The 26,563-nt window shown below is 43.7% G+C and overlaps 1 protein-coding gene across 1 annotated transcript in view; it reads right to left on the reverse strand.

The window, feature by feature from the left end:
- MEGF11 (multiple EGF like domains 11) overlaps positions 1–26,563 on the reverse strand; it is a 189,742-nt gene that overhangs the window by 72,262 nt on the left and 90,917 nt on the right. Inside the window, exons 5-8 of the mRNA XM_041418556.1 lie at positions 18,862–19,108; positions 16,797–16,917; positions 11,671–11,807; positions 6,329–6,541 (exon numbers count right to left, since the gene is read on the reverse strand). Of these exons, the coding sequence (XP_041274490.1) occupies positions 6,329–6,541; positions 11,671–11,807; positions 16,797–16,917; positions 18,862–19,108 (718 nt within the window). The remainder of the gene's footprint in view (positions 1–6,328; positions 6,542–11,670; positions 11,808–16,796; positions 16,918–18,861; positions 19,109–26,563) is intronic.

Genomic DNA, 26,563 nt, shown 5'->3' on the forward strand with positions numbered 1-26,563 from the left:
GGTTAACTCCTGGTTTGAAGGGATAGAGGTTCCTGGGGATGCTGTCTGAGGCCAGCTGGGCGTGTGAGGCTTCACCTGAGAGCTCAGCTTGCTCTGTGGCCCCTGCTCTCAGCACTGTACTGTTCAGTCCTCAGTGAGAGACATGAGAAATAATATTGCCAGAAATCCTGTTTCCTTTACTCTCAGAACAAGAAGAAGACTTCTGCAAGGTGGGATCTCTCTCTGGGCCTGTCTCCTGGTTTTTTGCATCCGAATCCTGTTTTCTTTACTCTCAGAACAAGAAGAATAGACTTCTGCAAGGTGGGATCTCTCTCTGGGCCTGTCTCCTGGTTTTTTGCATCCCAGAAACAATTATTTTTTCCTTTACGATTATTTATTGTTACAGTTTAAGACTGTAGACATGAATGAATGGGTTTCTTTACACCTATAAAATTAATATTGCATATGTTAATTTTCAAGGTAACCTCATAACATGTAATTTTCAACTATGTTTCAGGCAATTTCTGTTAGGAGAGGTTGGTCATATAGTGCTGCAACTAAAAAGGATCAAATTTTCTAAGTGTCAAATGTTTCATCATAAATAGTGTTTTACTGACTAATTAAAACAATTCATCAGCATAACAAACTACCATCCATGACAAAGCAGTCCCTGAAATTATGGTTTTCACAAAGCACCTCTTAACATTCAGATGAAAATAACAAAAGCTCATGTTTCCCCCCGTGTCTATTAATCATTACCTAATAGGAGCAGAACGCTCAACATTAAAAAGGATTTTGAAATGAATTTTATGTTGCTGTATTTCCACTACTACTACATGTATCATGTACTTCCATGAGAACTGCACCTGGTAGGTAAATTAAATATTTCAAAGGTAATATATGACCAGGGCAGTTTGAATCAGACTATGACAATTCAGCAGAAAATACTACACTCACTCAGAATTTTTACTCCGAGGTTGGCTCCCCCCTCAGCATGGGAAGCTTTTTTTGCATGGGATACAAGCTATGTATTAAGGGCTAAAACTCATCCTGATGTGCACTAAAACAAGAATCAAAACCAAACAGGCTTTCCAGAAGAATCTACTGGAGGCAGGGAACTTGGACTCCAAAATAAAGGCCAGTAAAGTTTGAGGGCATATTCTGACCCATCAAAACTTTGTCCACATTTCATAGGACTGTGAGCCAGAAAAATCCGATGCAGATGTTTGAGTCCCTCCATCCACATAATCTTCCCAATGAAAGAAGGATAATTTTGTTATCAGCTTGAGCAGCTCAGAGTTTTGTTTTTCTCCTAACTCCAAAGCACTTGTTTGACGATGCAGGTGCCTGGTGCAGTGTTAACTTCAGGAGGGCTGCGATTTAGACGCTTTCCCAAACTGCACAAGGCAGCTGTTCTCTTCCCAATCCTGCCAGGGAATCCTGGCCACCTAACTGACTCTTCTACCTTCATTTCCCCCATTTCTAAAATGATGCCTTTCTCCCTTTGGAAACCCTTTCAAGATCTGCAGCTGATATCACTAAATAGTACAAAGTTTTTCTATTAATTATTTTTTCTCTCTGGTTTGTATGAACTATTCCCCTAATTAAAGTGAGCAGAGTTACATACTAAATATATTGCAGCTGATGATGTAGGAATATTGCATGTGTGTGTTTGTTAGGAAGGTTTCTCTTCTGCTGGCATTTTGTACAACCACATTCTGGTAGAATTATGAACCTAGATATAGAACAGAGCCAGGAAATTCATCTATCACCCATCCAAACATCCATGTATCCAGACTGCCCAGTGAATTAAATGCTATTTGGACTGAAGTTGAAATGTTTGAGGCAGAATAAAACTTGAATAGGAAATACAGGTAGAAATTTTTATAAATATAATTTATAATGTAATTGCTCCCCTCCTGTTCTGAGTGCACCTTCCCAGGCCATGTATCCATGTAACATTTTGCCAGCAGGGGTCACAGTGCACGTGAGGCATTTCTCCAGCCCCCAAAAAACTGAAATTAATGAACAATTCCTCTGCAGAAGGATCGCTGAAGGATGGGTGAGAGAATGGCAGGGTTCCAAAAGGATCCCAAAGGCAAACCCACCAACATCTGTTTTCCAACCCCTGCTGGGAGCAGCGAGGGAACCTCACGCACTTCAAAGAGTTTGGCACTGTTATCCTTCGTAGTTTGCATTGAATCTTAACAACTTTTATTTCTTCAACTCTCCTGCATTGCAGGAAGAAGCAGAGTAGAAACCAGGAGTGAACATAGGCAGCCAAGTGCTCCTGTGGCTGCAGGCCAAGCAGAGGTGGATCAGAGCTGTCCACACACCCATCAGGGCTGACAAGGAAAGGGTTCCAGGGCTCCTGCTGCACTTTGAAAGCTACTGCGCAATCCCTGGCTTTTAATCCACATTTAAAGCAATAAAAGATTTATTTTAAAAAATTTTATTAGCTGAAGTGAAAAGCATAAGGGCATTTTTGACCTTTAAATTTTTAAGCATCTAATTTTGAGGAAATCTGAGGAAACCAGGTAAATTTCTCAAGGCAAGTTGGAAGTGTTTTAGACAGCACAGTCTGTTCCAAATTCTGAATTTGTTCTCCACACATCTTTCAGCCAAAGCAACACCTTCCCAGTGAATTTTCTGATTTTTTGTTTATACAGCAGCACCAGTCCTCTCATTTTCATTATCAGCAGCCTAATCCTTATTTTACAGTATTTTCTGTTTCATGGTGTCCACACTACATCCAGTCTCCCATACTAAAATGCCTCTTGCTTTAAAGCAGTGGCCACAGTGAGGCTACAGGGCTGCTCCTTCAGTCCAGCACATCTTCAGAGCCAGCCTTGTCCAGCACATTATTGACCCAGATCAAGGCAGAACTCCATGGAAGCTCTGTGGGGTTTGGTCCTCCCCAGCTTGCCAGTGCTGAGGCAGTAACTGGAGCCTCTGGAGATCTGCCCATTCCATTTGCCTTTGTCCCAGTGGCTTCCTTCCTTCTCACATCTGTGACCTGGGAAAGGCATTACCAACAGCACATGGCTCCCCAGGCTGGCTCCACAGCAGTGCTCAGGAAGGGTGGGTGCCCAGGACTACTCCAGCTGTTCATTTCCCTTCCTGCCTGACAGAAGAACAAGCCAGGATTTTTCCCTTCCAGCTATAGTAGGCTGTCTCAACATGGACTTTTTGCAGAGGGGAGTTTTTTACAGGTGTATCCTTTCCTGTGGAAGGACAGTCCAAGTCACCACCACATTCTAAATCACCTAATTGTGGGGTTGTTCAGAGTCCTGTACAAAGTGCCTTTCAGTGTGCTTTGATGCAGAAATTATTGGATGGTGTCCTTCAGTCATTACCATACTGGAGGTTAGACTAGATGATCACTCTCATCTCTTCAGACATTAAAATAGATAGATCTATGAAAATGGAAAAGCTGATTGTGTATTTCCTACTGTTCCTTCTCAGCTACTCCTCAAAGCCCTCAGAACTCTCCATTCCAGTCAACTCTCCAATAACCAGATCAAATGAGACAAATCCAGGGACAGGAGTTTCCTTCACCTTCTACAGGTGTTTAATAATTACCCTCCACACTTGGGGATCACAAAGAAAACCCAAGAGCTTAAACTGCTCCTGGGGAAAATAGATGGCTGTGGGTAAATGAGTCACTTTGGAAGAGCCCAGATTCAATACGAACAAACACTCAGGGAGGAATGGGAAGAGGTGGGTGGGAAGAGAAGTGCACTTTATGGGACTGGTTAAACAATCAGCACAAAGATTTGTTCAGAATTTGGAGTGCCTTTGGAAAAGGTCATTTTCCACCAGCTCTGAAGTTCCTTGGCTCAGCAATTGACAGCACTCTGCAGAGCTGGTAGAAAAGTGGAGAGCTGAAATCCCATGGATGAATGAAAGAACATTTACTGACCTACAGCTTGCTGGTATCTCTTTGTTCCAAAACAGCAGTGATAAGATGTAGGAAAAAGGGAGATTTTATCAAAAGAGAGACCAGACTCATTTATTAAGGAACCAGAGATTCCATCTCAGCAGAGCATGCTGCAAGGGACGCTGACGGAGCAGTGTTGGGAGGGAAGGAATAAAATGTTCCCATCAGACAGCAAGCAGGCACAGGCAGGGTGTGTAAGAATGACCACATGCCCAGAAAAGAGCTGGGAGAGGATTCAATCCTCCCCCTTTCTGAGCTCTCTCAAACCTCTCTGAGACCTCTTATTTTCTTCACAGCTGGAAGGAGAGAGTCTGTTCTTTCAGGAAAGATCCTCTGGCAAACTCACAGACTACCTCCCAGGTAGTTCTGAGTAACACAGAGTGAATTCTTTCACCTTCCAACCCACAGTCTTACCCCACCTAGAAGTCTTAATTAATTGAGCACGTAGCTAAGAAACTGCAGCCAAACTCAGCCTTGCCTGTGGCCTGCAGTCCTTCCTCTCTATTTCTACCTTTATAGAAACAAACATGTTTCTGCAGGCTCAGGAGGGGTGAAGACACAAGTGTCAGCTGCTGACCATGAGCATATTCTCACCCTCCTGTACACCTGAAGAACAGTTCACACTGAGGAGCAATTCAGCTTGGATTTACCACAGGTGCTGCAGTGATGTGACATGTAGGAATTTATCCCTCAGCTCCCTCTGCAGTAATTCCTGAGGCATCCCCCACCCTCAGTACAACACAGCACTAACCTTTTGTGTATAACGTGCAGTTCTTGCCTCAGGGATGGTATTTTTGCAGTGATTTCATGATACACAACATAATCAGAAGCGATGGGACTCTTGTACAGAGCTCCCTGGGAGCCTCAAACCCTTTGGATCCTGGCTGTCAAACCCAATTGTGCTGGAGCTCTCTTGCTGCACAGGAGTTGTATCACTATAATTACAAGTTTTTAAATAATCCATTGTGAGCTCTGACTTTCAGTTAAGCAAAGCCTCACCACTCACAGCTGAATTTACAAGGAAAATCACCTGTTTATTTCCAGGACTGAGACAAATAGGGTCTATCTCAAGTGCACAGACAGATTTGCCTGAAGTGTTTGTGTGTGTGTGTGTGTCTGTGTGTGCACACAAATGAGGTGCCATTTCTTGCATACATAATTTAATGTGTTTATATTTTAGCAGCAGCAAGATGGCAAGGTGGGTCTGTCAGCATCAGCAGGACAGTCAAGTCCCCACCTGTCTGGTTCCAAATTGAAGAATGTCTATCAAGGGCATTTTTGCCTGGGCATCAATTATCTCCACCTCCCCCTGAAGCCTACTCAACCCTAAATTGGCTCTGCCTGCTGAACAGGAATGGGCAGGAAAAGGAGGGAATCGGGTGGGAGCTGAGGGGCTCAGCACTGTGCAGGTGAGGAAATGTGGCTCCAGAACATCAGACAGCTCAGGCCAGGGGGTTTGGCTGTCCAGGCTCCCTTTATTGCAAGACAGGGAGTGAGGATTCTCTGAACAGCAATTCCAGCAGTCAGTAAACAAGGCAAGGAGCTACTTAAGATAACAAAGAGGATAATAGGGAAGAGTCTTAAATTCTTCCTTCTTTTCAAGGTTTGGAAAACTTATTCAAGCTTACAATGGAAAAGCAAATTCAAAGTCTGTTTGTGGCTCTGTCTCAGAGTAAAGAGAACCTCAAGGATCAGATCTTTAAAAAAAGCAAAAAAGGGAATAAAACATCAAACTCTGACCTTTTTAGTGAGGCTTATTCCATTGTAGGCATAATTCCCTGATATTTATTTTCCTGAATATTTTCCTCATATACAAAGAGAATGAAGAGCAAAAATGGGCTCACGTGAGGAGTCTATTTTGACAATGTCAACCATGTTAGAGTTCCACAGACTGACTCAGGGATATTGATTTCAGTCTATTTATACATCGGCCTCAAGTGTTTCCAACAAGGTAATTTGCCATGAGACATCAGCTGAAGCAAATTAGGTTTCATGTTGAAAGTCCCCTTGCTGTCTATAGATCTAACAAGCAAACCCATGTCATAAAAAAGAGGGAAAGTGATGGATTTGAGTAAATATATATCTATTTTTCAACTTCAGTGGGTTATTATCCACACATATGAGCATCATCTGGTGCTTCTTTTGAGGGTTTACAGGATAAAGCTGTATGTCAGGCTGTTTCAGGTGTTACTAGAACTGTAAATAGACACATGCTTAATATCTGGCTGGACTGAGGCTTATGGTTCCAAATCTGAAGTCATTTAAATCAAAATTTTGCAAACCAGAGAAACTCTCTGTGTTTGTACTTAAAACTACAGAGAAAAAGACAGTAGGTGTAGTTAGCTGGATTTTTTCCCAATGTTTTTACTGTCCCAGTCCCTGCACTAGAATATTACACGATATACATACCTGAGGGTGTTGGTGATATTGCAGGGGCATTTCTTGTTGCACTTGAGGCCATAGAAGCCTTCAGGACACATTCTTTCCTGGCAGTGGATGCCTTTGAAGCCAGGGTCACAGATGCAGGCGCCGTTGACGTGGTAGCACTTGGCCCCGTTCTGGCAGGCGCAGGTCTGCGTGCACTGGAAGCCGTAGGTGCCGATGGGACACTCCTCCTGGCACCTGCCATGGCATGGGACATGGGACCAGTTACATCCACAACCTCAGCAGGACATTGCTTTTACACAGGAACCTCTTTGTTAATGAATTAAATACCAACCAGAGCAATCCCTGCTCATTTACTGAAGTAACACTGAACTGATGGTATCACTGGAGTGATGGGATATCTTGGCCATGCAAATTGCTGCTGAGAGAAACTGCATTCATCCATGCCCAATTATATCCTGCTAAATTTGTATTTGTTCATATTACCTTCATTCACAAAATGCATTCTTCTTTCCTGGACCTTGACAATTGTGTTGATCAATTGAAAGAAACTGATAGGCAATAAAATATTTATTATAAAACCCCTCACCTGTTTTACTTCTCTTTATCACAGGAGGACTGTGCACCTCCCTTGAAAGGACATGGCCTGTCAGTGATGAGGAGGGTTAAAAGGGAAAGTGTATTTAACAATATTGAGCAAAATGTTCTCCAGCAACGTTTTAGTTTTACTTGCCCTCTTTGTTGACATTGCATGAGTTTTATACCAACAAGGAGACAAGAAACCCCTTTGTGTTTTCTGTGTGTTCTGAGTAACTAAAAGCTTAAATTTGCTTTCCTTCTCCTACTCCAGAGTAGCTCAGTAGTATAAAACCTCCATAAAAATTACTTTCACGCTCCTTAATGGAGAATCTTCTTAAAAATTGCCAACATTTTTAATATTTGATGCACATAAAATTGGAACCTGCAAACACTTTACACAGATTGTTTTAAATTGCACCTTCCATGCACTGTTAAAAATATCTCCCTACTTGGATATGTTCTGAGATCTGCCAAAAAGTCTGTTCCCTTGTCCTACACAATCAATTTAAGAGTTCAGATTATTTCCTACTTGGAAAAGCTCAGCTAAGTTCCTGAAGAAAGCAACTGATTGTGTGCTTGACATAATTCAGTGGTTTCAGAATTCTGCAATGAGTCAGTACCACAGTTTACGTGATCCACCGTGAAATACAGATAGGCCTTTTCAGTTAATAAAAACAGAAAAAGAAGCCCAGAAAAGCCCAATTCCCTTATCACATGGATGCCAGGCATTGGAAATTGCCTATCAGCATTAATTTAAGCCTGAGCATTGATTAAAGTGTATACTGTAAACCCAGTGGATGGAGGCAATTGTTAAATGTCTTTCTGCAGGTCATTTCACAGCTGGCAGGTGAGAGTTAATATAATGATCAGTAATAAAAGATTAATGTGTGATGCAAGCCAGGCAAAACTGCAATGAACACAGGCAGTATATAAGAAGGGCATTACTTTTGCAGCTTCAGATTATCACGTTTTACTAAAAATAAATGAACACAGCAAAGGGCCTGGCTGGTGATTTAATTCCAGCAGGCACCGACGCAGCTGCTGGCTGCAAATCCGAGTTGAGGAGTTCATATGAGACCCAAAGTGAGAGGAGCTTGGGACAAAGAGGGAAAGAGTCTGGAGAGGCACCAGAGAGAGAGAGAGCCCTGCTGCTCTCAGGGGGTTCAGCTGCAAAGGAAAGAGCCAGCAAAGAATGGGAACAGTGGGGCTGAAACACTCCCAGCAAATGAAATGCAAGGAGGAACAATGAAGCTCCTCATGTCCTCACTGCTGCACAGACCCCGAGTGAGCAGGAGAGCTCTGAGCTCCACAGGGTGAATTCTTAGTCAATAGTGCACTGTATCATTCTATATTTATGGAAGATGAAGCATTACCTAGCAGGGAGAAAAGCATCTGGAAATGAAATATTGACGACCTAATCCATTTACATAATTAGCCTTTTTCTACTAACAATTTAACCAACTTATTTATTTGGAGATCAAGCAGCTACCGCTAATGAATTTTATACAAAGAATACTAATAATGACTCCTCTGGAACATGAGAATAATCACAGCAGGAATTAGCTTTCTACTTAAACATCTTTCCTTTGCAACATATCAATCTAATGTGTCCATAGCACCATTAACAACCAGATACATTGTTCAATTAAATTACAAAATGAGCTGCTAAGCCCTAGTTATGTTTCTTGTTTAATTTACATTGCTTTCTGCCTATCTGGGGAGATTCGTATTATAATATCCACTGAACTTTAATATGTACCATAATTATTTGGGTTGGGATAGGATAATATGGCTGTCACCTGTAGAATTAATGGAAGCAATTTCACAAAATATTAAACAGAAGACAGCATGCTTAACAGATGAACTTAGTATAGGCTCCTACACTTTTCCCCACAATTTTCTTTTTTTAAGGAATAATGCTGCGAAGTTTTTTTGGTTGTCCTGTTTATTTTGAAACAGTGATCACGTTTATGTAGCACAGACAAATATGAAAAGCCATCCAAAATGCACTAACCTGGAGATAAGAGATACGTGTACAAACACAACAACAGGAGAGTAAATCTGCCCATACAGTTCTAATAAATGTGAGATTTATTCTGTTAAGATTCAATCTTTTGATTTAAGGGCAATAGGAAAACAAAGCTAAACCAGCATGTTCACTTTTCCTGCGAGCCACTCAATTCTGAAAGACTCCATTCTCAGTTTCTAACTGTGCCTCTGCTATTATTCCTTTCCAGTTTGTAAAACACACATTTCCATGACAGATCCAGTCATTTCAGTGAACACAAAGCATCCTGCAGTTATTAACAGTGCTGCCAATTTCCCAGAGATTTAGTGCAGTGCCACTCTTGGAAAACAGGTAGGGAACAAAAGTGTGGCAATTACACTCACGCAGACCTTTATGACCATTTCATCTCCACAGATATTTATCTAACTGTGTGTTATTATCTTCTGCACATGATGATGAACTGTAGCATTATATAGCAGTTATTGACAATTTTAAGATGGTAGTAGGTAAAATGTATTTATGTCTTTATTGCTGTTATTCACAGTATCTATCATTATTAAGATTTTTTTCAATGCCTTGTAAAACGTTAAAGCAGGCAGTGTTTTGTTGTGCAGCAGATTCTCCTGCTCTCCTTTTTGCTGTCACAGTGCAACAGCTGCAGGAGATGCAGAGGGTAAAACAAACTCTGAGCTAAACTGGAGCTGCCTGGTCTGTCCCATTGTCCCTGTGGTGTGAACACAAAACCACGGAAAGCCACTCAGACTCTTTGAAGCCCTCATCCCTCACTGAAATCAGTGGGTCCCCAGGCAGGTGAGGCAGCTGTGTGCTCAGAACAAACCAGTACAACCAGCACAAACCAGGGCTGCCCAGCCCAAGCGAGCTGCACAACTGCAGATGGTTACTACAGACCTGAGGTTTCCCCTCCCTCATGGAAGGGGGATTAAAGGCTGAGAGATGAACATGTTCTAACTTTCCAGGAACCCGTTGGAAAGTTGGGAATTTCTAGGCTAATCCAGTTTTACCCTGCTGCAGCAGAGCTTTCCTAACTGCCTGTTTACCTTTTCAACCTTGTTCTCATTCATCCTTTCACACACCTGCATTTCTGCTCTCCTGCCTCTTCTCTCAGTGTCTTTTACTTCCCTGCTCTGGGATGGGGAAGGCAAGCCATTCCCAAGGGTTTTTCTTGGATGCAGGTCCAGAATGTGACCTTCCCTCACTTCTTTTCTACTTCTCCCAACTGATTCTGCCTTATTTTTTTTTACTTTCTCCCTTCCCAAGTTACATCTCTCTTTGGAGTCTGAATTCCTCTCACTTTTCTCCAAGCACAGACCTCATGAGTACACACTCCCTTGGCTCAAGGAAAACCCCTGTGAGCTCCTGCCATGTCTTCCCTGAGTTGCCCTCTCCAAGGGCAATCAGCAGTAAAATCCTATTCCCATCTCCTTTCCTCATCCTCAACAGGATGCAGGCTGCTGGCTGGGAGCTCCCAACAGCTCCAACACTTGATTGGATTGATCCATCTACAGCCAGGAATCCATCAGGGTGGGCAACAACCAAATGAGGAGAGCAAGAGAGGCTCTGTCAGCACCCCCAGCACGGCCAGCACTGGGAGCAGCTTGGGATTCAAGTGTGGTCCTCACTACAAAGGCCCAGGCTGCACAGCTGCCTCCTTCAGTGGAAAAGTCTCCACAAAGAGAGAAAGAGAAACAGGAATTATATGGTACCACATGTCTGGAAACAGTCTCCAGATGGAGAATGGGGAAAAGAGGCACACTGATGTCTTCTCCTCTAAATTACTAGGAAATAATTAGTATTTCCTCCATATTCAACCCCATGCAAATCCTGACATAAACTCCAGAGCCCCCTCCAATTATAACTGTCCATAAAATGGAAACAGGGAAGCTCCATGTGTAATGGGAAGGAGCAGCCTTCTGACCCACCCACAGGGCTGAGGGTTGGATGTTCGACCTGCTGATTATTCAGTGAGGGCAGAGATGAGAAATTCCAATGAGCTTTGTTGCATAAAAATATAATTGTAGCATAGGTCAGTATAGAGCTATTAAAAAAGGGAATAGAGAGGAGAAAGTGCTTTAGCACAACATCCACTGGTGAGCCGTGCATCCCTGCAAACCCTGGTGCCACAGGCCCCATGCAAAGTGCTCCTGAGAGCTGCTTTAACTGCACTTCCCACCCTTTGTAAGCCAGGATTAGCTGCAGGCTAAGCCAGCACGTGCTGCAATCCCTCATTGACTTTGCTGTGTAGTCATTTTGCTGAATCCCTGACACCTTGGTAAAACAATATTATCATCTGCTCTGATCGATTCATGGGTGAAGGCTCTCGTTTATAAATTTTGAGGATTTATCACCTTTTGCTGGTGGCTGAGATGGATCAGTGCTACAGCAGCACAGAAGAATGAAGGAGACATTAAACTGCAGCATTGCTTACTCTCGAGGATATTAATTTGTATAAAGATAGTTCATTTACATATCTTGTAAACATGTAATGCTCTCTATTAAATTTATCACTGTAAATATCTAAATTAAATTTAATCCATTAAATTTTAAAAGTTATATTAAAAACCCCTGTAAATGGAGAGCATTGCCAATAAAAAGTAATAACATTGCCACATTTATATTGCTTGAAGTGCTTCAGAAGGATGAACCTAATTGGAGCAATAGAAACATAACAACATTTTTCAGGGAGGAAGATTGTCCTAGAAGGGACATAAATATTGACAGTCCATGGTTAAAATGAAAGGCTTTGGGGGTTGATTTTTACCTGTCTCCTATATAGCCAGCTGTACACAGGCACTTTCCTGTCACAGGGTCACAGTGCCCTCCGTTGTGGCATGGACAGTCCTGGCTGCAGTTAATTCCAAAGGTTCCAGGAGGACAAGGCTGTGCACACACCAGCCCCTGGTAAGGTTGTAGAAAGAGCAATATTTCAGTCAACATTCATAATGCAATAAATTTATCTATGCAGCTTGGAATTTTATTGTCCTTCTTGCTAAAACTAGATGTAAGTGTAGCAGCAATATTTTATCTGCATAAGATGTGCTAAAGACAGTCTGAAAACTCTGCTACCACAGTAAATGCCTGCCTGGCCTGACTCCAGAAGGGATTTTTCTCACCACTGCACACTCATGGATAATTCTCTTCCTTGGATCTCCCCCACAAACTGCAGCTGGGCTTGCACTGCCCCTTGAACAGCCACATGAAGATGTGGGAGAAGTTGAAGGCAACCAGAGAAGTCTACAAAGCTGCTTGTGTTCTCCTGGGTTTTTTTGTGAAATGGGGAGTATGAAAAACTGTTGGCTACCTGCTGCACAGAGAAGGTTTGGGAAGGAAGGGATTGTTGGAAGGTTTGCACTGGGAGGGTGTAGCTGTGCTGGTTTTGATGGTCTGTGATGATCTCTCCTGTTCAGCCAGTCTCATTCATCCAACTCAGCTGGAGGCTGGAGACTCCTCTACTGCCCTTCACACCCTTCACTCTGCTCCCTCTGCTCTCTCCAGCCACACATCCATCTCTCAAAGCAGCACAGAATGGATCAGCCAGAGTTTTGGGAAAGCCACAGGAATTTTGCACTGGAATATCTACCTAATCCCTAAACAGTGGCAGGATGCAGCATCCAGCATCCTCCCAGCTCCTTATCCCCAACCCTGGAGCCACACCTCAGTCCCTGACTTGCCTCAACTCCACATCCCATTTTATGCTCCCAGTTCTCCGCTTTCCTACCTCTTTATTCCAGTCTATTCCAAATCCCTGCTGCAGCCTCCCTTTTAATCTTCTCCTCCACCCAGAACCAAATGCTCATCTCTGAGATGTTTCCTCCTTCCCCTCCCTGCTTAACCAGCTCTGGGAGTGAAGCAAAGCCAGACTGTCCCTGCTGTGCCCCTGGCACTGCTCACAAGTAAAGCAGCTCCCAGGTAATCCCTGCTCCAGCTGCTCAGCCCCAGGGCAGGGAATGCTCACCCTTGTGTGGGGTTGTGTCTTTGGAGAAAGACACCTGCCAGTCTCACGTGGTTTCCCCCAGGTATCCCATAATGTTCCTGCCAAGTACCAAGGCCTTACAAGGATTTCCCCAGACTTTCTTAGAAGTTGTATGAATGTTTTTCTCCCTGCGAGCAAATATAAAGCCTGAGGCTGGCATCCAACTGAGGAACTTCAGCCAAAACAAGTCTGGCAGTGCTGGGCTCTGAAGTTGTGGTCCTAGAATGGAAAATGTTTGGCATCTGCAGCAAGTGGTGCTGCTGCCAGTGCCACCACAGTGCCCAGTGTGAGACAGAAACAGTGTCTGGCCACAGGATTATTTGGGTTTAATTTCCCTGTTTCCCTAACCAAGCCCTGGGGCCTCTGGGTTTTGAACAAAGCATGTATGAGACACAACTTATTCAAAATATAAACCAGGAATATAATGGCTGCTTTCAGTCCTCAGGGCTTGGGAAGTTTAGCTGTATCAACAGCCACAAAGTGAAGAGGCTGCTCTTCAATGTCACCATAAAACAGATACTTTGAGCCTTTCCCAACCAGGGCTATGTGGCTCCTTGGCTGTAAAACAGACAGGTTGGCCTCAGTTCAAGAACTTTCAGATTACAGAGTTAAAAACTGGTGTCTCTGGACTTGAGTAATGCACAACACTATATATCTGAAAACCTAAGTGTCCATTTATCTTGATAATAAATACTTTCTCCCTTCATGTCTCAAAAGGAACAGGATTTCTATCAACAAATGATGAGAAAGCAATACTCTGGGATGCATCCCCCCAGAGCCAAGAGAATCTTTAGCTGTACTTTTTGCATTAATATGTACTAAGGGAATTCAAAACATCCCTCTCTAGAGGATCAAATGTCAGACCAACATTTCCTGCTGCTTATACATCTAATCAGCAATGTTCACCCCATCAGCACCTTTTTTGAGCCCTGATCTCATCAGCTTCTGCTTTTGACATTGTTTGCTGTGTTTTGTAGGACAGAAAATATTTTTTTTCTCCTCCATTTTCTCAGACACCCCCACGTTTAAAATCTACAACAGAAAGAAAAATAGACAAAAATACAAATGATGCTTCACAATGGCCAGAATCAATAGGAGAGAAGTGATGAGCAGAATGTGCTGTATTACCACAGCACCACCGTGCCTTGGGAAGGGGGTCTGGGGCCAAACAGGGGGCATTGCCAGTGACAAACATTCTGTCACATCATGAAATATTGCTGCTTTCCTGAGCACAGAGATCTAGTCCTTCAAAAGGGCTTCTGAGAAGCATTGTAAATGCTAAATTAACTTCTCTCCCCACTTCCTGAGAGCGCTTGGAGAATTTAATATTGCAAATGAGAAAGATGTATAGAATTAAACCTGTAAATTGTTAATGAGGCCCTAAAGCAGCCACGCACTAAACTCCACAGCCACCAAGGCACAGAAGTGGAAAAAGCCCAACACTGTGGGATGCTGGAAGCCACGTTCTGTTGACTGTTCAACAATAGATGCTGTTGGCCAACATCCTCCTGGTGAAGAACCCATGGGGCAGTAAAGTCCCACAGGACACCATCCAAAGAACTCCTGATGCTGAGAGATTCAGCACTGGTGGGAGGAAAGAAATTACAAGCCATAAAAGAACCAGGCTTTGAAGATGGCAGATCCAAGGAAGAACCTCAGAACCCCAGAACTTCCTCCTTTTAAAGTCACTGCCTTCCCTTCTCCATCCCACCAAACCCCAAGGGAGCTGAGCTCCTGTTAATAAGCCAACCTAGGAAAGGATAAAAGTTGCAGCTCATCCAGCAGCAATAAAGTCCAAGTGGATTTGCACTTGTATAAATCTAGGGAGAATTCTCTCCTTCCAAAATGATGGTATATTCAATATATATATGTGCAGTCTCAAGCCTCAAAATCAGCAAGTAAAATTCCTGGTGTCACAGAAATCCGTGGTGTGAAATAAAATGAATGCTGTCTAGCAATCCCATCTCGCCTGCTCCTTTACAGCCCCCTCATGTCTCACTTCCCAAACCATTCCAACCACCAAGAGTTAAAAATATAGCATGAAAAGACACTTGTTATCCCTCTCTGTACACTGAATTACCAGCTTTTCATTAAAACTCTGGAGAGACTCTTTATACTTAAAATCTCAACATTTACAAGCTGAGTGCTTTTACTTATAATTTCAGTTTCTTTCTGCAGAATACTTGATCTTTCTCTTCAGTTTTCCGTTATGCTTGTTTGAAACATCAATTGTTAACTCTAGGGTTCCTCCAGGGACAGAGCAGCCAACAACACAGTTTTCAGAAAAGTCTCTCTGGGCTCCTAAAAATGCATAAAAGAACTCCAGGCTGTAAGGAATTGGGCAGGACTGAGCCAGAATACAACCACAGCTGCTGTGCAGTGCTCTGGTTCTTCTTAAGGTCTGTGCTGCATCCTAAAAGACATCTAAAAATTCCTCTTCTATTCTGATATTCTTATTTGTTTTGTGATGTTTTAATTTTGAAAAGGAAAACTCCTGATAAAATACAAGTAAGGAAGAATACAGCAAAACACCTGAGAAATCTTGGCATGCAGGAGAAGAGTTGAAAAAAGTAATATTTTTATGTGAATCACTTTATTGATTACTTCTTAGGAGTTAGTGCCAGAATGGACTGATAGGCCCTCAGAAATATGTGAATTGCTTTCCTAATGCTCCAGCACTCAAGGAAAGAATCTTTTCTTTGCCACCACTGATTGCCAGGTGAGGGCAAGGGGCCATATTCATACTTCTGACAAGTTTTGCCTTTGTCATTTGAAATGGAATAACCTCATCAGCACCCTTGCTATGATGGGTGGTGTTAGAGAGATACCAGCTCTCTAGTTATAGATATTTTCCACCAAAAATTAAGGACAGCAATGTTCTCCTACAGAATATTGTTGCTGATGTACAGCAGCATCTCAGAGGTGGTACTTCTGAACCCAAAGCAGTTGATGTATAAATGGAAAGGAACACAAACCTCTCTCAGCTTTTGTATGTTTGAACAGGTAGAGGGTCCCCTTTAGAAGTCACAGTTGTGTGATGATCTACAGGGCTTTCCATGTAAAAATAAAAAGTCCAGAGTACTTGCATGCTTTAAAATCCAGCAACTTTGCCAAGAGACTAATTGTCAGATACAGGAAAAGTGCCAGGAAGTTTAGTACAGCTAAATGGGATGAAGGCCTGTGAGACTTGGCATGCCCCAAGAGAGTTCATTATTACATTATTGATAAAGTTGAGGACTTTGAAAATGCTTGGCATTGCTTTCCTGACACAAAGGATTAAAGGTTAGGGCAGCTGTCTCTCTGCAGTGCAAGTCCTGACACAAGCAAATCTCTGGCAATCAATGGCAGTGGTGCCTGGGCAAGGACACGACACTGAACTGTGCCCTGGGCTCATCTCTGCTGCCTGCCTGAGCCTCGGATTCCCCCTGGCTTCCCACTCTCCCTGAGGGGGAACAGGACACTTTGTGCCTCTGACAGTGCTGAGCTGGGCTTTGAGCTTTCTGTCCTGTGTCAGGGCACTGTCTAAGGCTGCAGGGAATATTCCAAGGAACTGGAACTCACAGATAACTCTCTTGTCTGTTGTTTTTAAATTCTGTGATGGCATGTACCAGTCAGAGAATCACAGAACCACCGAGGCTGGAAAAGACCCCAAGATGATCAGGTCCAACCATTCCCCCCTGCACTGCCAAGCCCACCACTAACTCCTGTCCCCAGGTGCCACACCCATATGTTTCTGGAACACTTCCAGGGAAGGTGGCAGGTCCCAAAGTGGTGGTCTGTCTGTGCAGATCTGTCTGTGCACACCCAGCAAATGTGGTTCCACTTTGGGAACTGTTAGAGCCTGGCTGGCACACATCAGCTGAGACAGTGAACAATGAACATCCAGGCCCTGAGTGAGGAGCAGCAGTACCCACCATCCATCCAGCAGGACAGGAGCACTCCCCAGTGATGTGGTGACAAACTCCCCCGTTCTGGCAGGGGCAGCGCAGCTCGCACTGCGCTCCGTGGCTGCCGGGGGGACACAGCTCCTCGCAGCTTTGGGGAGAGAGAACAACAGGAAACAGAGACATCAGCTCAACGGACTTACAGGGAACAGCAAATGAGGAAAACACACAACACAGGTCATCATGGGAGTCATCATGCAAATGATGAAACCTCAGTAAGGCTCAGCTGGCACTGCCAATTAGCTGAGATTCCTTTTATTTCTGCTGGGGTGTTGATGTGCCATGGATCCAGCCCTGTAAGGCTGATGCATGTGTGTAACCTTTCTGCATGTACCAAATCCCACCCATCTCAACAGGACAACCCATAACCATTAAAATAGCCCAGGAAAAGATGAGTTGCAGGATGAAGCCTTCAACATGAATTATATGACATGGCAATAAAAGAAGCTGCAAACAGAATAAAAGGATGGGATTAAAACACTTGAAATTCCTCCAGTCACTACTGAATGTTAACATTTGCAGTGTATAATGGACTGGCAAGGACTCAACATCATTTAAAGGCTATTTAAGCTCATTGAGGCTCCCTCAGTACTCGTGGGGGGCAATGTGGGAGTAATCCCTGCAAAACCCAGTGTCTCCTACATCTGCACATCAGAGCTTTCAGCATCGAGGTTCTGAAACTACAGGATGTTGTCCCCCAGCTGACTGTCCTCTGATGAGGATGTTCCTACATCAGGGGCTGGCCCTGCTGAGAACTGACACGCTGATGTCAAGGAGAGCACTCCCAAGAGTAAGCAGAGTCCTTAGCAGTGAGTGCTTCCACAACTGAGGTCACAAGTCTAGGAGGAAATCAGGTACTAAATAAAATATTCACAAGGCCTATTACTTATTTATGAGGGTTAACTCTGTCCTTATTTTTTACCTTCCCCTTCATGCAGATCAACAAATAATAATAGACTGCAAAAAGTATTAACTCACCTACAATAGATCTCCAACCAAATTCAGTGACTAAATTCTCTTTTCCCCTTAAATAATTCTGAAAAACATAATTACTTCTGAAGCTACTGAAAGATCTCTAATGAGAACTGATGTTACACTGTGGGCAATTTTAAACAAGAAACTATTGCTTGCTGTCCTAAAATTAATATGCAGATTTTGTGAATCCTACTGGTAAACTTTCCGTGTGGTGGATGGGGATTTAGCTACATGATTCTCGTTAAAGTTAATAGGAGTCACACCGCTAAATCCCTGCTCTCTGTGCTTAAAATTTACCCCCTAGATACTAAGCTGATATAGTTAACAGCAACGCTTTCTCAGTTAGATTGAAAGTCAAATAAATTGGGGATGGAAAAGTCCCATTTGATGCTGCACTGGACTGCTAATGAGGAGAGAGTCCAAGTGCTTATCAAAACTCCACCGTAATTTGGATTGTATTCACATTCTGAAATTAGGAACAGGTAGAGTTGTTGCACAAGTTAGAACATATAAATTATTTTTAAGCTTATTTTAGCACTATGTTTTATTTTAATAGCATGGCATCATAGAACTCCAGAATGGTTTGGGTTGGAAGAGACATTGAAGCCACATCCAGCTCCCTGCCATGGGCAGGGACACTTTCCTCTATCCCAGGGTGCTCTGAATCCCATCCAACCTGGCTTTGGACACTTCCAGGAATCCAGGGGCAGCCACAGCTTCTCTGGGCACCCTGTGTCAGGGCCTCCCCACCCTCACAGGGAAGAATTCCTTTCCAATATCCCATTTATCCCTATTTAAAGCCATCACCCTTTGTTCTACCGCTACACAACCTTGTCCTAAGTCCCTCTCCAGCTCTCTTGAAGGCTCCCTTCAGGGACACAGGTATAACCAGCAGCAAGAACAGAAATTCCCTTTATTCAATCTCTCTGAAATCCCATTCCCTGATTTCTACAAAGGCCGGCGTATAACAGGGTGTAAACTCAGCCAATTATTCCTCCTGTTAAACGCGGCCGACCCAAACCAGTTGAAGGCAGTCCCAGCGCGCTCCTGCTGCACTTACAACACGCCGGTGTACCCGGGCGCGCAGTGGCACTCGCCGGTCTGGTGGTCGCAGGTGGCCCCGTGGTGGCACTGGCACTGGAAGTGGCAGCCCTTGCCGTAGGTGCCCGGCTCGCAGAGCTCCTCGCAGCGCCAGCCGCGGAAGCCGTCGGCGCACACGCAGGCGCCCGTGATGGGGTTGCAGAGCGCTTCGTTCTGGCACTGGCAGCGGTTGCTGCAGTGGGGCCCCCAGTGCTCGCTGTCACAGCCTGCGAATGGACACGGAGTTACCCACGCGGGCACACGGGGCTGCCTCACCCCACAGCCCCGTGTGCACCTCGGCCAGAGCCTTCCAAAGGAGCCCCCGATCCCAAACTGCCCCCCGACCCGGCTTTAACACCTGCCCGCCCCCGCCCCAGCTTCAGCATCCCCCCCCAGACCCAGCTTCAGCCTCCCCCCCAGATCCAGCTTCAGCATCCCCCCCAGACCCAGCTTCAGCATCTTCTCCCCCACCCAAACCCAGCTTCAGCATCTTCTCCCAGACCCAGATTCAGGATCTTCCCCCCCAACCCAGCTTTAGGGTGCAAGGACACAATGGGACCACTTTTACACCGAAAGTTGAGGACTTAACACCTTATTGGATCAGGCCTGAAATCTTTTAATATCCTGTTTCTTAGTGCTTTTAGATTGCTGGAAGGGATGAATTTATAGTGGAACTAGATGCAGAGGGTCACATCCTGCCTGCAGTGCACTTAATGGCAGGTGGTGTTGCCAAGCAAATCCTGTCGATTTATCATGTCATCAAATATTGTTTCTTTGTTATGTTCCCGTAAGATAACATACAAGATAATCTAAAGAAAGCTTTCTCCTTGGTGTTGTTTTCTGATTTATTTATTTACTTACTTTTGTTGTCTTGACTAAATAGATGTAAGGAAATAAAATAGCACTGGAGACAGGACGTCCTGAGGCTGCCCAGGCTCAGGGATGAAGGTATGGAGTGAATATATCAGGTAACTCCTGTGCTAATAACAGCAACACAGAAGGACCCCAAAGCCTCTGGCCACTGACATGGAGAGGAGGTTCCCTATGGAATGCATTAAGGCACAGGAGACCCCTCATGTGACAATCCTGCCTGATCCCTTCTCTTTTGAAGAGCATGTGGAAGATGGGAGGGGGAAGTCAGCCCTACAGGAACAGTTTCTCCTGATTTGCTCTTGAAACAGCACCTGCACAACACCTCTTTGAGCTGCATGCACTGAACGGAGCTCAAGCAAACACCTGAGGTCAAGGTTTCCTCAGCAAAACGTCTGCAGGAAAACAAGGATTTCTTCAGCAGCCCTACCCTCCACTTAGCAGCCTTTCACCACAGCTGTGGCAAGGGTGAAGAAAATCCTCATCCTATTCAGAACAGGCTACTGGGAAGGACACAGTTACTGATGGCTTTCCAGGCACAGCTGGCTGTGCTCAGAGCTGGTTTCAATTTCACCACCAACCCTCCTGCGAGTGGTGTAAATCCCACTGCCAGGCAGGAGAGGAGAGTGGAATCCCAGCAACAGGGCTGTCTTCACAAACTCCTTTATTTGCAAACATGGAAACTAATCCCAGGTGACACAGGCTGCCTCTCAGCCCTGGATCTGTTTCCAGGATTAGCAAGGTAAATGTAAAGCTCACTTAAGCCTGGTGCTTTTGTCCTAGAAATTTCATAGCCCTCTCCTTCTACAGTACTTGGCTATAAACTCACACTGGAAAACTGCCTCTATCCATTAATTTTGGCAATATTTTTATTTATTATCCTTCATTTTGAGAAGGAGGATACTCACTGGTCAGTGTGAGGCTATCCAGCAGAAAAAGAAGACAGCTCTTAGTTAATTTGCCCTGCTGATTATCAGTTTACAAATTTGTGTTGTTAAAAGCCAAAATAAACCCCCAGAAGACAATTCCAAGGTCTCCAAAAGATCTGCAGGGTGTTAGAGGATGCAGATGTTTAATGTCCTGCAGGGAGCAGAGCACACCATGTCCCCCTGTGCACGATCCCACTCGTGCCTCACCCCAGCCCGTTTATTGCTTTGCCTCACTTCCCCCCGGCTGTAAACAGGGATGATAGCTCCTCTCTAACACCACTGGGAGCCAAGCAAACAAAATCTTACTCTTTATAGGACTTAAATTATTACTGAGAATCTGTGGGAAGAGATGATCTATCTTTATTTCACAGAGACACTTGCTAAGGCTGTGTGAGCCTTCTGGGGCAGGGAGCAAAGCTGCTGGAGCTGCTGGAGTTCCCCAGCAATTTCCATTCCAGAAACACTGATTTGTTTTCTGCACAACTTGAACATCAAGGGATGCAGTTCTGCACCTCCATAAAGAACACAAACCTGAACCACGCAAGCACAGCTGATGTCCCTCAGCACAGGAAAGTGGAGTTCAGGGATCAAACTGCACCCTGCGTGCTCTGGGGATTGATTCCTGCCTTCCCACACCTCACATCAGAGCCCCAGCTGCAGACTCTGGCTTCTTCTGAGCTGATGCAGCTCCAGTTGCAATTAATTTCCCTAATATGAATAAATAACACTCATTACAAGATACGATTCTATCCTTGCTCTTTCATGTCTCAGGTGGGTGCTCCAAGCATCCGATTTGTCTGCTGGGTTTGTGTTTTTCACTTTGAAGGGAAGTGAAGGAAAAAGAAAATTATTTGTAGGAAGGGAAAACCATTTCCCATCATTAGTTCAAGCATCTTGCTTCAACTGTACAGTGCCTGCCCCAAACACAGCTCCTTTTCTGTAAGTCCATCCTGTTTGAACACTTATTTACAAGCAGTGTTTGGTCATGTTTGCTTCCTTGTCTTGTTTTTTTTTTTTTTTTTTTGGGTTTTTTTCCTCTTTCTCTTAAATCCCATATATTTGGTCATGTTTGCTTCCTTGTCTTGGTGGGTTTTTTTGTTGGTTTTCTTTCCTCTTTCCTCTAAGTCCCATATTGCAGTGACTCCAATGACTCCAATGACTGTGGAGTCATTTCATTGGAACATGATGTGATATTTATATAATGATATAATGATAACTCTGAGATCTGCACTGTGGGCACTTCTGTACCTTTACCAAGGTAGATACAGGGATGATAAGCTAAAATCCAAGTACTTATTCATACAATTAACTCCACTAGCACAGCAGGCTCATTCAGGTGTGAGACTAATTGAGTGTGTAACTGGCTACAGGACTGGGATCCAGTAGCTCCTGGTAGAGAATTACAAAACAGAAGAAACAAAAGACTTCAGCAACCAAAAGGTATTTTTTCCTCTATACACCAGTGGGGCAAATCCTGGCTGGTGTATGACAGTGACTCCAGGTTCTGGGACAGAGACAGAGAGTAGAGCAGGCTCAGACCACAGGATCCTGCTGCACTTTGGGACCATCAGCAAGGTCTCCCATTGGAGAGACCATTTTAAACCCCAGCCCCAGCCTAGCACAGTCTGATCCTGCTCTTGTTGATTGCCTTAGTGAGTTACTGTAATAGAGATAAATAATAACAGCAACAACGTGTGAACAGAGAGCTGATTAAAGCTCACACGAGCGCTCTGCTGTAAATGCAGATGCCATTAAAAATGTCAAAATGATACAGAGACTTTAACCAGACCATCAATAAGGAAAGCAACCTGAGAGAGGTGATGTCAGGGAGGTACAAATGCTCCCCTTAGCTGCATGTGGGGATGTCAATGCCATGAGGGATGAGGCTGAAGCCCCTGTTCTCCTGGGAGAAGCTACATTGAAGGAAACTGCCATATTTCAGGTACGTGCCCACATTCCCTGGCAAACATGCTAACTTCCTCACTTTTTCACCTTTGGAAATGTGGCTGGAGATGAGCTGTCACCAGTAAAAATGAATGTGGCTCTGTAAGGGATGAGGCTGGGTGCACAAGCACAATCACACTGGTGTGCACAGGGTGCTGTGACAGGGAGGGATTCTCTCCTCAAAGGAGACTGCTCAGAGCAGCACCAAGGGTTTTCCTTCTATTGTCACTCCCACACTGAAACCTCAATTCCTTCCTGAAGTGAAGGCTAATTCCTGCAGGCTCTGCAAATAGAATCATCAAACCCTAGAATCCTTAAGGTTGGAAAATACCTCCAAGATCACCAAGTCCAACTTTCAACCGAATACCCCCATGCCTACTAAACCATATCATGAAGTGCCACATCTGCTTGTTTTTGAACCCTTCCAGGGATGGTGACTCCATTACTTCCCTGGGGAGCCTGTTCCAGTGCTTAACTACTCCTGCAGTGAGGAAATGTTCCTGCTGTGGTCGTGCATGGCACCCTGTTGGCAGCTGTGTCCTGGTAAATGCACCTCGAGGACACAGGGGAAGCGCTGCTGTGCCCCCCAAGGGCTGGTTATCCCTGTGGGAGATGAGGGAATTGCTGTGGTCTGGGTCAATAGGGACACCCAGCACCCAGTGCAGCAGCACAAGTCAGACACAATGAAGCAAACACAGGAGTTTGAAAAGGTAACAGATGAATAAAAGGACTCCCAAGGAAGGGGTGACATTTATGGAGTGATTTATCCCAATGAGAGAGAGTCAAAAGTGCTATTCCACAGCTTTTCCATCACTGCACACACACCATTCATATGAAAGAATCTTCTATCACAGCAGCACCACAACCTGTGGTCTCAAGGTCTGAGTTTATTCTGCTCTCATCAGCATCAGCCTCCCTGTGGCTCTTTTATAGCCAGGGCCAGTTCTGTATTGCAGGTCTGCAAAGTCAGTGGGATGTTCACAAACATCCTGCACAAAGCACAGCTGAAAAAATCCAGTGTCTGATTTCCTTGGCCCAAGGACTCAGGACCATATTGGGCTGAGGGGGAACTTCAATTAATCCACACTTTAAAGCAACTTTCTACAAATTTGCTAAAGCACAGAACGTGCTCCTATTCAATAATCAATATTATGGAATATTTCCAAATTCAGTTTGTTATGTTTAAATGAGATACTAGCCCTTAAAAAATGCAAACAGGAAATAAAATTAACTTATTAAATCTAGGAGGACATGGTTTAAGAGAGATTATTTTAGAATTTACTTTGAAATTAGGACTAGATTCTCCTCTTAATGTAACTGTAGTGTTGTAAAATGATTCTATGCATACAAATTGAGGTGAAATGTGGATTTAGCTCTGGCTGGGGTTTTTTTGTCTAATTCAGTTTTGGAATCAGATGGTTGACCCAGCTAATGCAAAGCAGGCAAAGAAACAGCAAAAGGTAAAACATATACCTGAATATAATGAAGGAAAATTTAAAATAATCAGTTAGGTTTTTATTCCCTGCACTTTATTCAGCAGGAGAATTACAGCTCTGTGTTGCACTGTGCCTGCTCCCTGCACAAACATGACTCCTTTTGGGACAGTTCAATGCCTTTGCAAACAGAAGCCAAGCAATAGGTTTGGAACAAGGTCCATGAAGAGGGAATTCCCCTACAATGACACTTCCCAGCACTTTGTGTTGGCTCTGAGCAGAGCTGAGCCCCTCAAGTGACACCAACACACTGCCAAAGGCATGAGCCAGGTCACTGACAAACCACCTGCTGATCTGCTTGATTCTAACCCAAAAAACCTCTGTCTCATAAGACTGATCACCCTTGCAATGTCTAACACATATTAATAACACTCAAAACAACCCAGATTTTCAGAAGTACCCTTCAAAAATGTTCATCCAAATGTTTAGAGACCGACATTCTAATTCCATCATTTTACCAGCTGGGACACCGTCCACTGTCCCACACCCAGGGATGTGCTCATGTGTCCCCAGTGAAAATTCACCTGTACTCAATCAAACGATAAAAAATGCAATTTGCAGATACTCAGTGCCACCCCTGGATAACTCATCACCTGCCTTCCTCCAAGATTCCAACTGTATGAAAAGCAATCTGAAATTAAAGACTTCAAGGCCTTAGCAGGGCTCCTCTTACAATATTTCCTGGGAGCAGCCATGGGCTGTTTAATCTCTGTTCAGTAAGTGGCCCACGGGGAGGATGCCAGCCCTGTGCTCTCAGTCCATCACCCACGTGTCAGGGCTTTGCTCTGTCCCTGCTGATGAACCACCTGAACATCAGCCTGATGATACTATTGAAGAGACTTTTCTTATTCTTCATTTGCTTTCATTTGGTTCCCCAAAGCAAACAGGGAGCATCCCATGTAAATAAGACATTTGACTTATGGAGCTGGTGTCACAGAAATAAAATGTCAGATTAAAGGTTGGAAGGACAGCAGTAATTCAGTACTTGAGCCTATGAATTATGATATTTTCTTTAATTATGTGAGCACAGGGTACCCTGGCACTTGCTGACTCCTGAGCTTGCAGCTTTGCAGCCTTAAGGTTCCCAGTCCTGGATTCCTTTTATCTCCAAAGCCAGACTTTCAGTCACAGCTCTCACAATTATAATGAAGAAAATGCCAGTCTCAGTGTTTACCACTCTAAGACTGCCCAGAGAATGTATTTTGCATATGTAAATATGCATTTGTGTATCCACCCAAAAGGAAAACCCCTGGGGTTAATCTGAGGCTGGCAGGACTTGCAATCAGTCTCATCCTCCAGTTTATGGATCAGTCTTCATCAGGTAGAAATGGAATGTTGGGAAGGGAAACATCAGCTGATTTTTCCCAAAATGAATAAATTATTACTCACAGGAAGAAATCAACCTCATTTTGTGTTTAGGTTTTTTTTCCCTCTTTCTTAACGACAGGAGAACAGATTTTCATCCTTCAAGAACGATTTTGCTGATTCTCCCTGAAGTTCCTGCTCTGAATCAGATACGGAACATGTGGCTGATTTGGGCCCTGATTTAATCTTGGATGATGATCTCATTAGTCACTGACTCTCTAACATGTGGTACCTAACTCAGGCTCAGCACTTTAGAGACCCTGCAGTTTATTTAGTAGCCTCTGAGGAAACATTTCCTTTCCAAAGTAATTCTTGTTTAAAGAACATTCCTACTGTATTCTGTAGAATGCTTACAACAGTTACCTAGCTGAGGTTTGTCTTTGGGGTAAATGAAAACAAAACCACTCCAAGTCAAAGAAAAGTTAAGTATTTGGATGTCAGCCTCATCAAATTCTGTAATGAAGTCAATATATTTTGGAACCAGTAAAAAGGAAGAAACAACTTCTACTCCTGACAGATATTGAAGTGTGGTGCTTACAGAATTTCTACTAAGAGTTATTTTGACAGACGCTTCAAAAGAAGTGAAAATTAGAACATTAAAAAAACCTGAGAATATTTCCTATTTCTTTTTGTAGAAATTACTGCTCTGTTTAATGAGCCTTTAACTCTACTGACACTCTGGATCTTACAAGGAGTTTAAAATCATGAAACGCTTCATAAGGGAGCCACAACATTCTATACAACACTGGCAGCTTGTCTTCTCATTATAATTTTTGTGGAGAAGATGCTGCATTCTTTAAAATGTTTGTTTTTTGTTTTTTTTTATAGTGTCATATTAATGGGAGGCAAAGTCTGTTCTTTAATTAGAATTTTACTGTGGTGAATTAAAAAATACATGGGCAGAGTATCAAGAGTCTAATAAAACTAAATGAAGATACTATCTTTCCTCTGTATGAAACCCAGCAGTCTTTGCTCTGGCAAAACTTCCATCAATACTTCATTATTATTGTCTAGGACAGGCTTGTAATAATAATATCTGCAAGTAACTTACTTCCAAATTCACTCTTCCAACTGGGTAAAA

This window comes from Onychostruthus taczanowskii, unplaced genomic scaffold (assembly GCF_017590055.1).
Source record: "Onychostruthus taczanowskii isolate IOZ18803 unplaced genomic scaffold, ASM1759005v1 scaffold6, whole genome shotgun sequence".
Lineage (NCBI taxonomy): Eukaryota > Metazoa > Chordata > Aves > Passeriformes > Passeridae > Onychostruthus > Onychostruthus taczanowskii.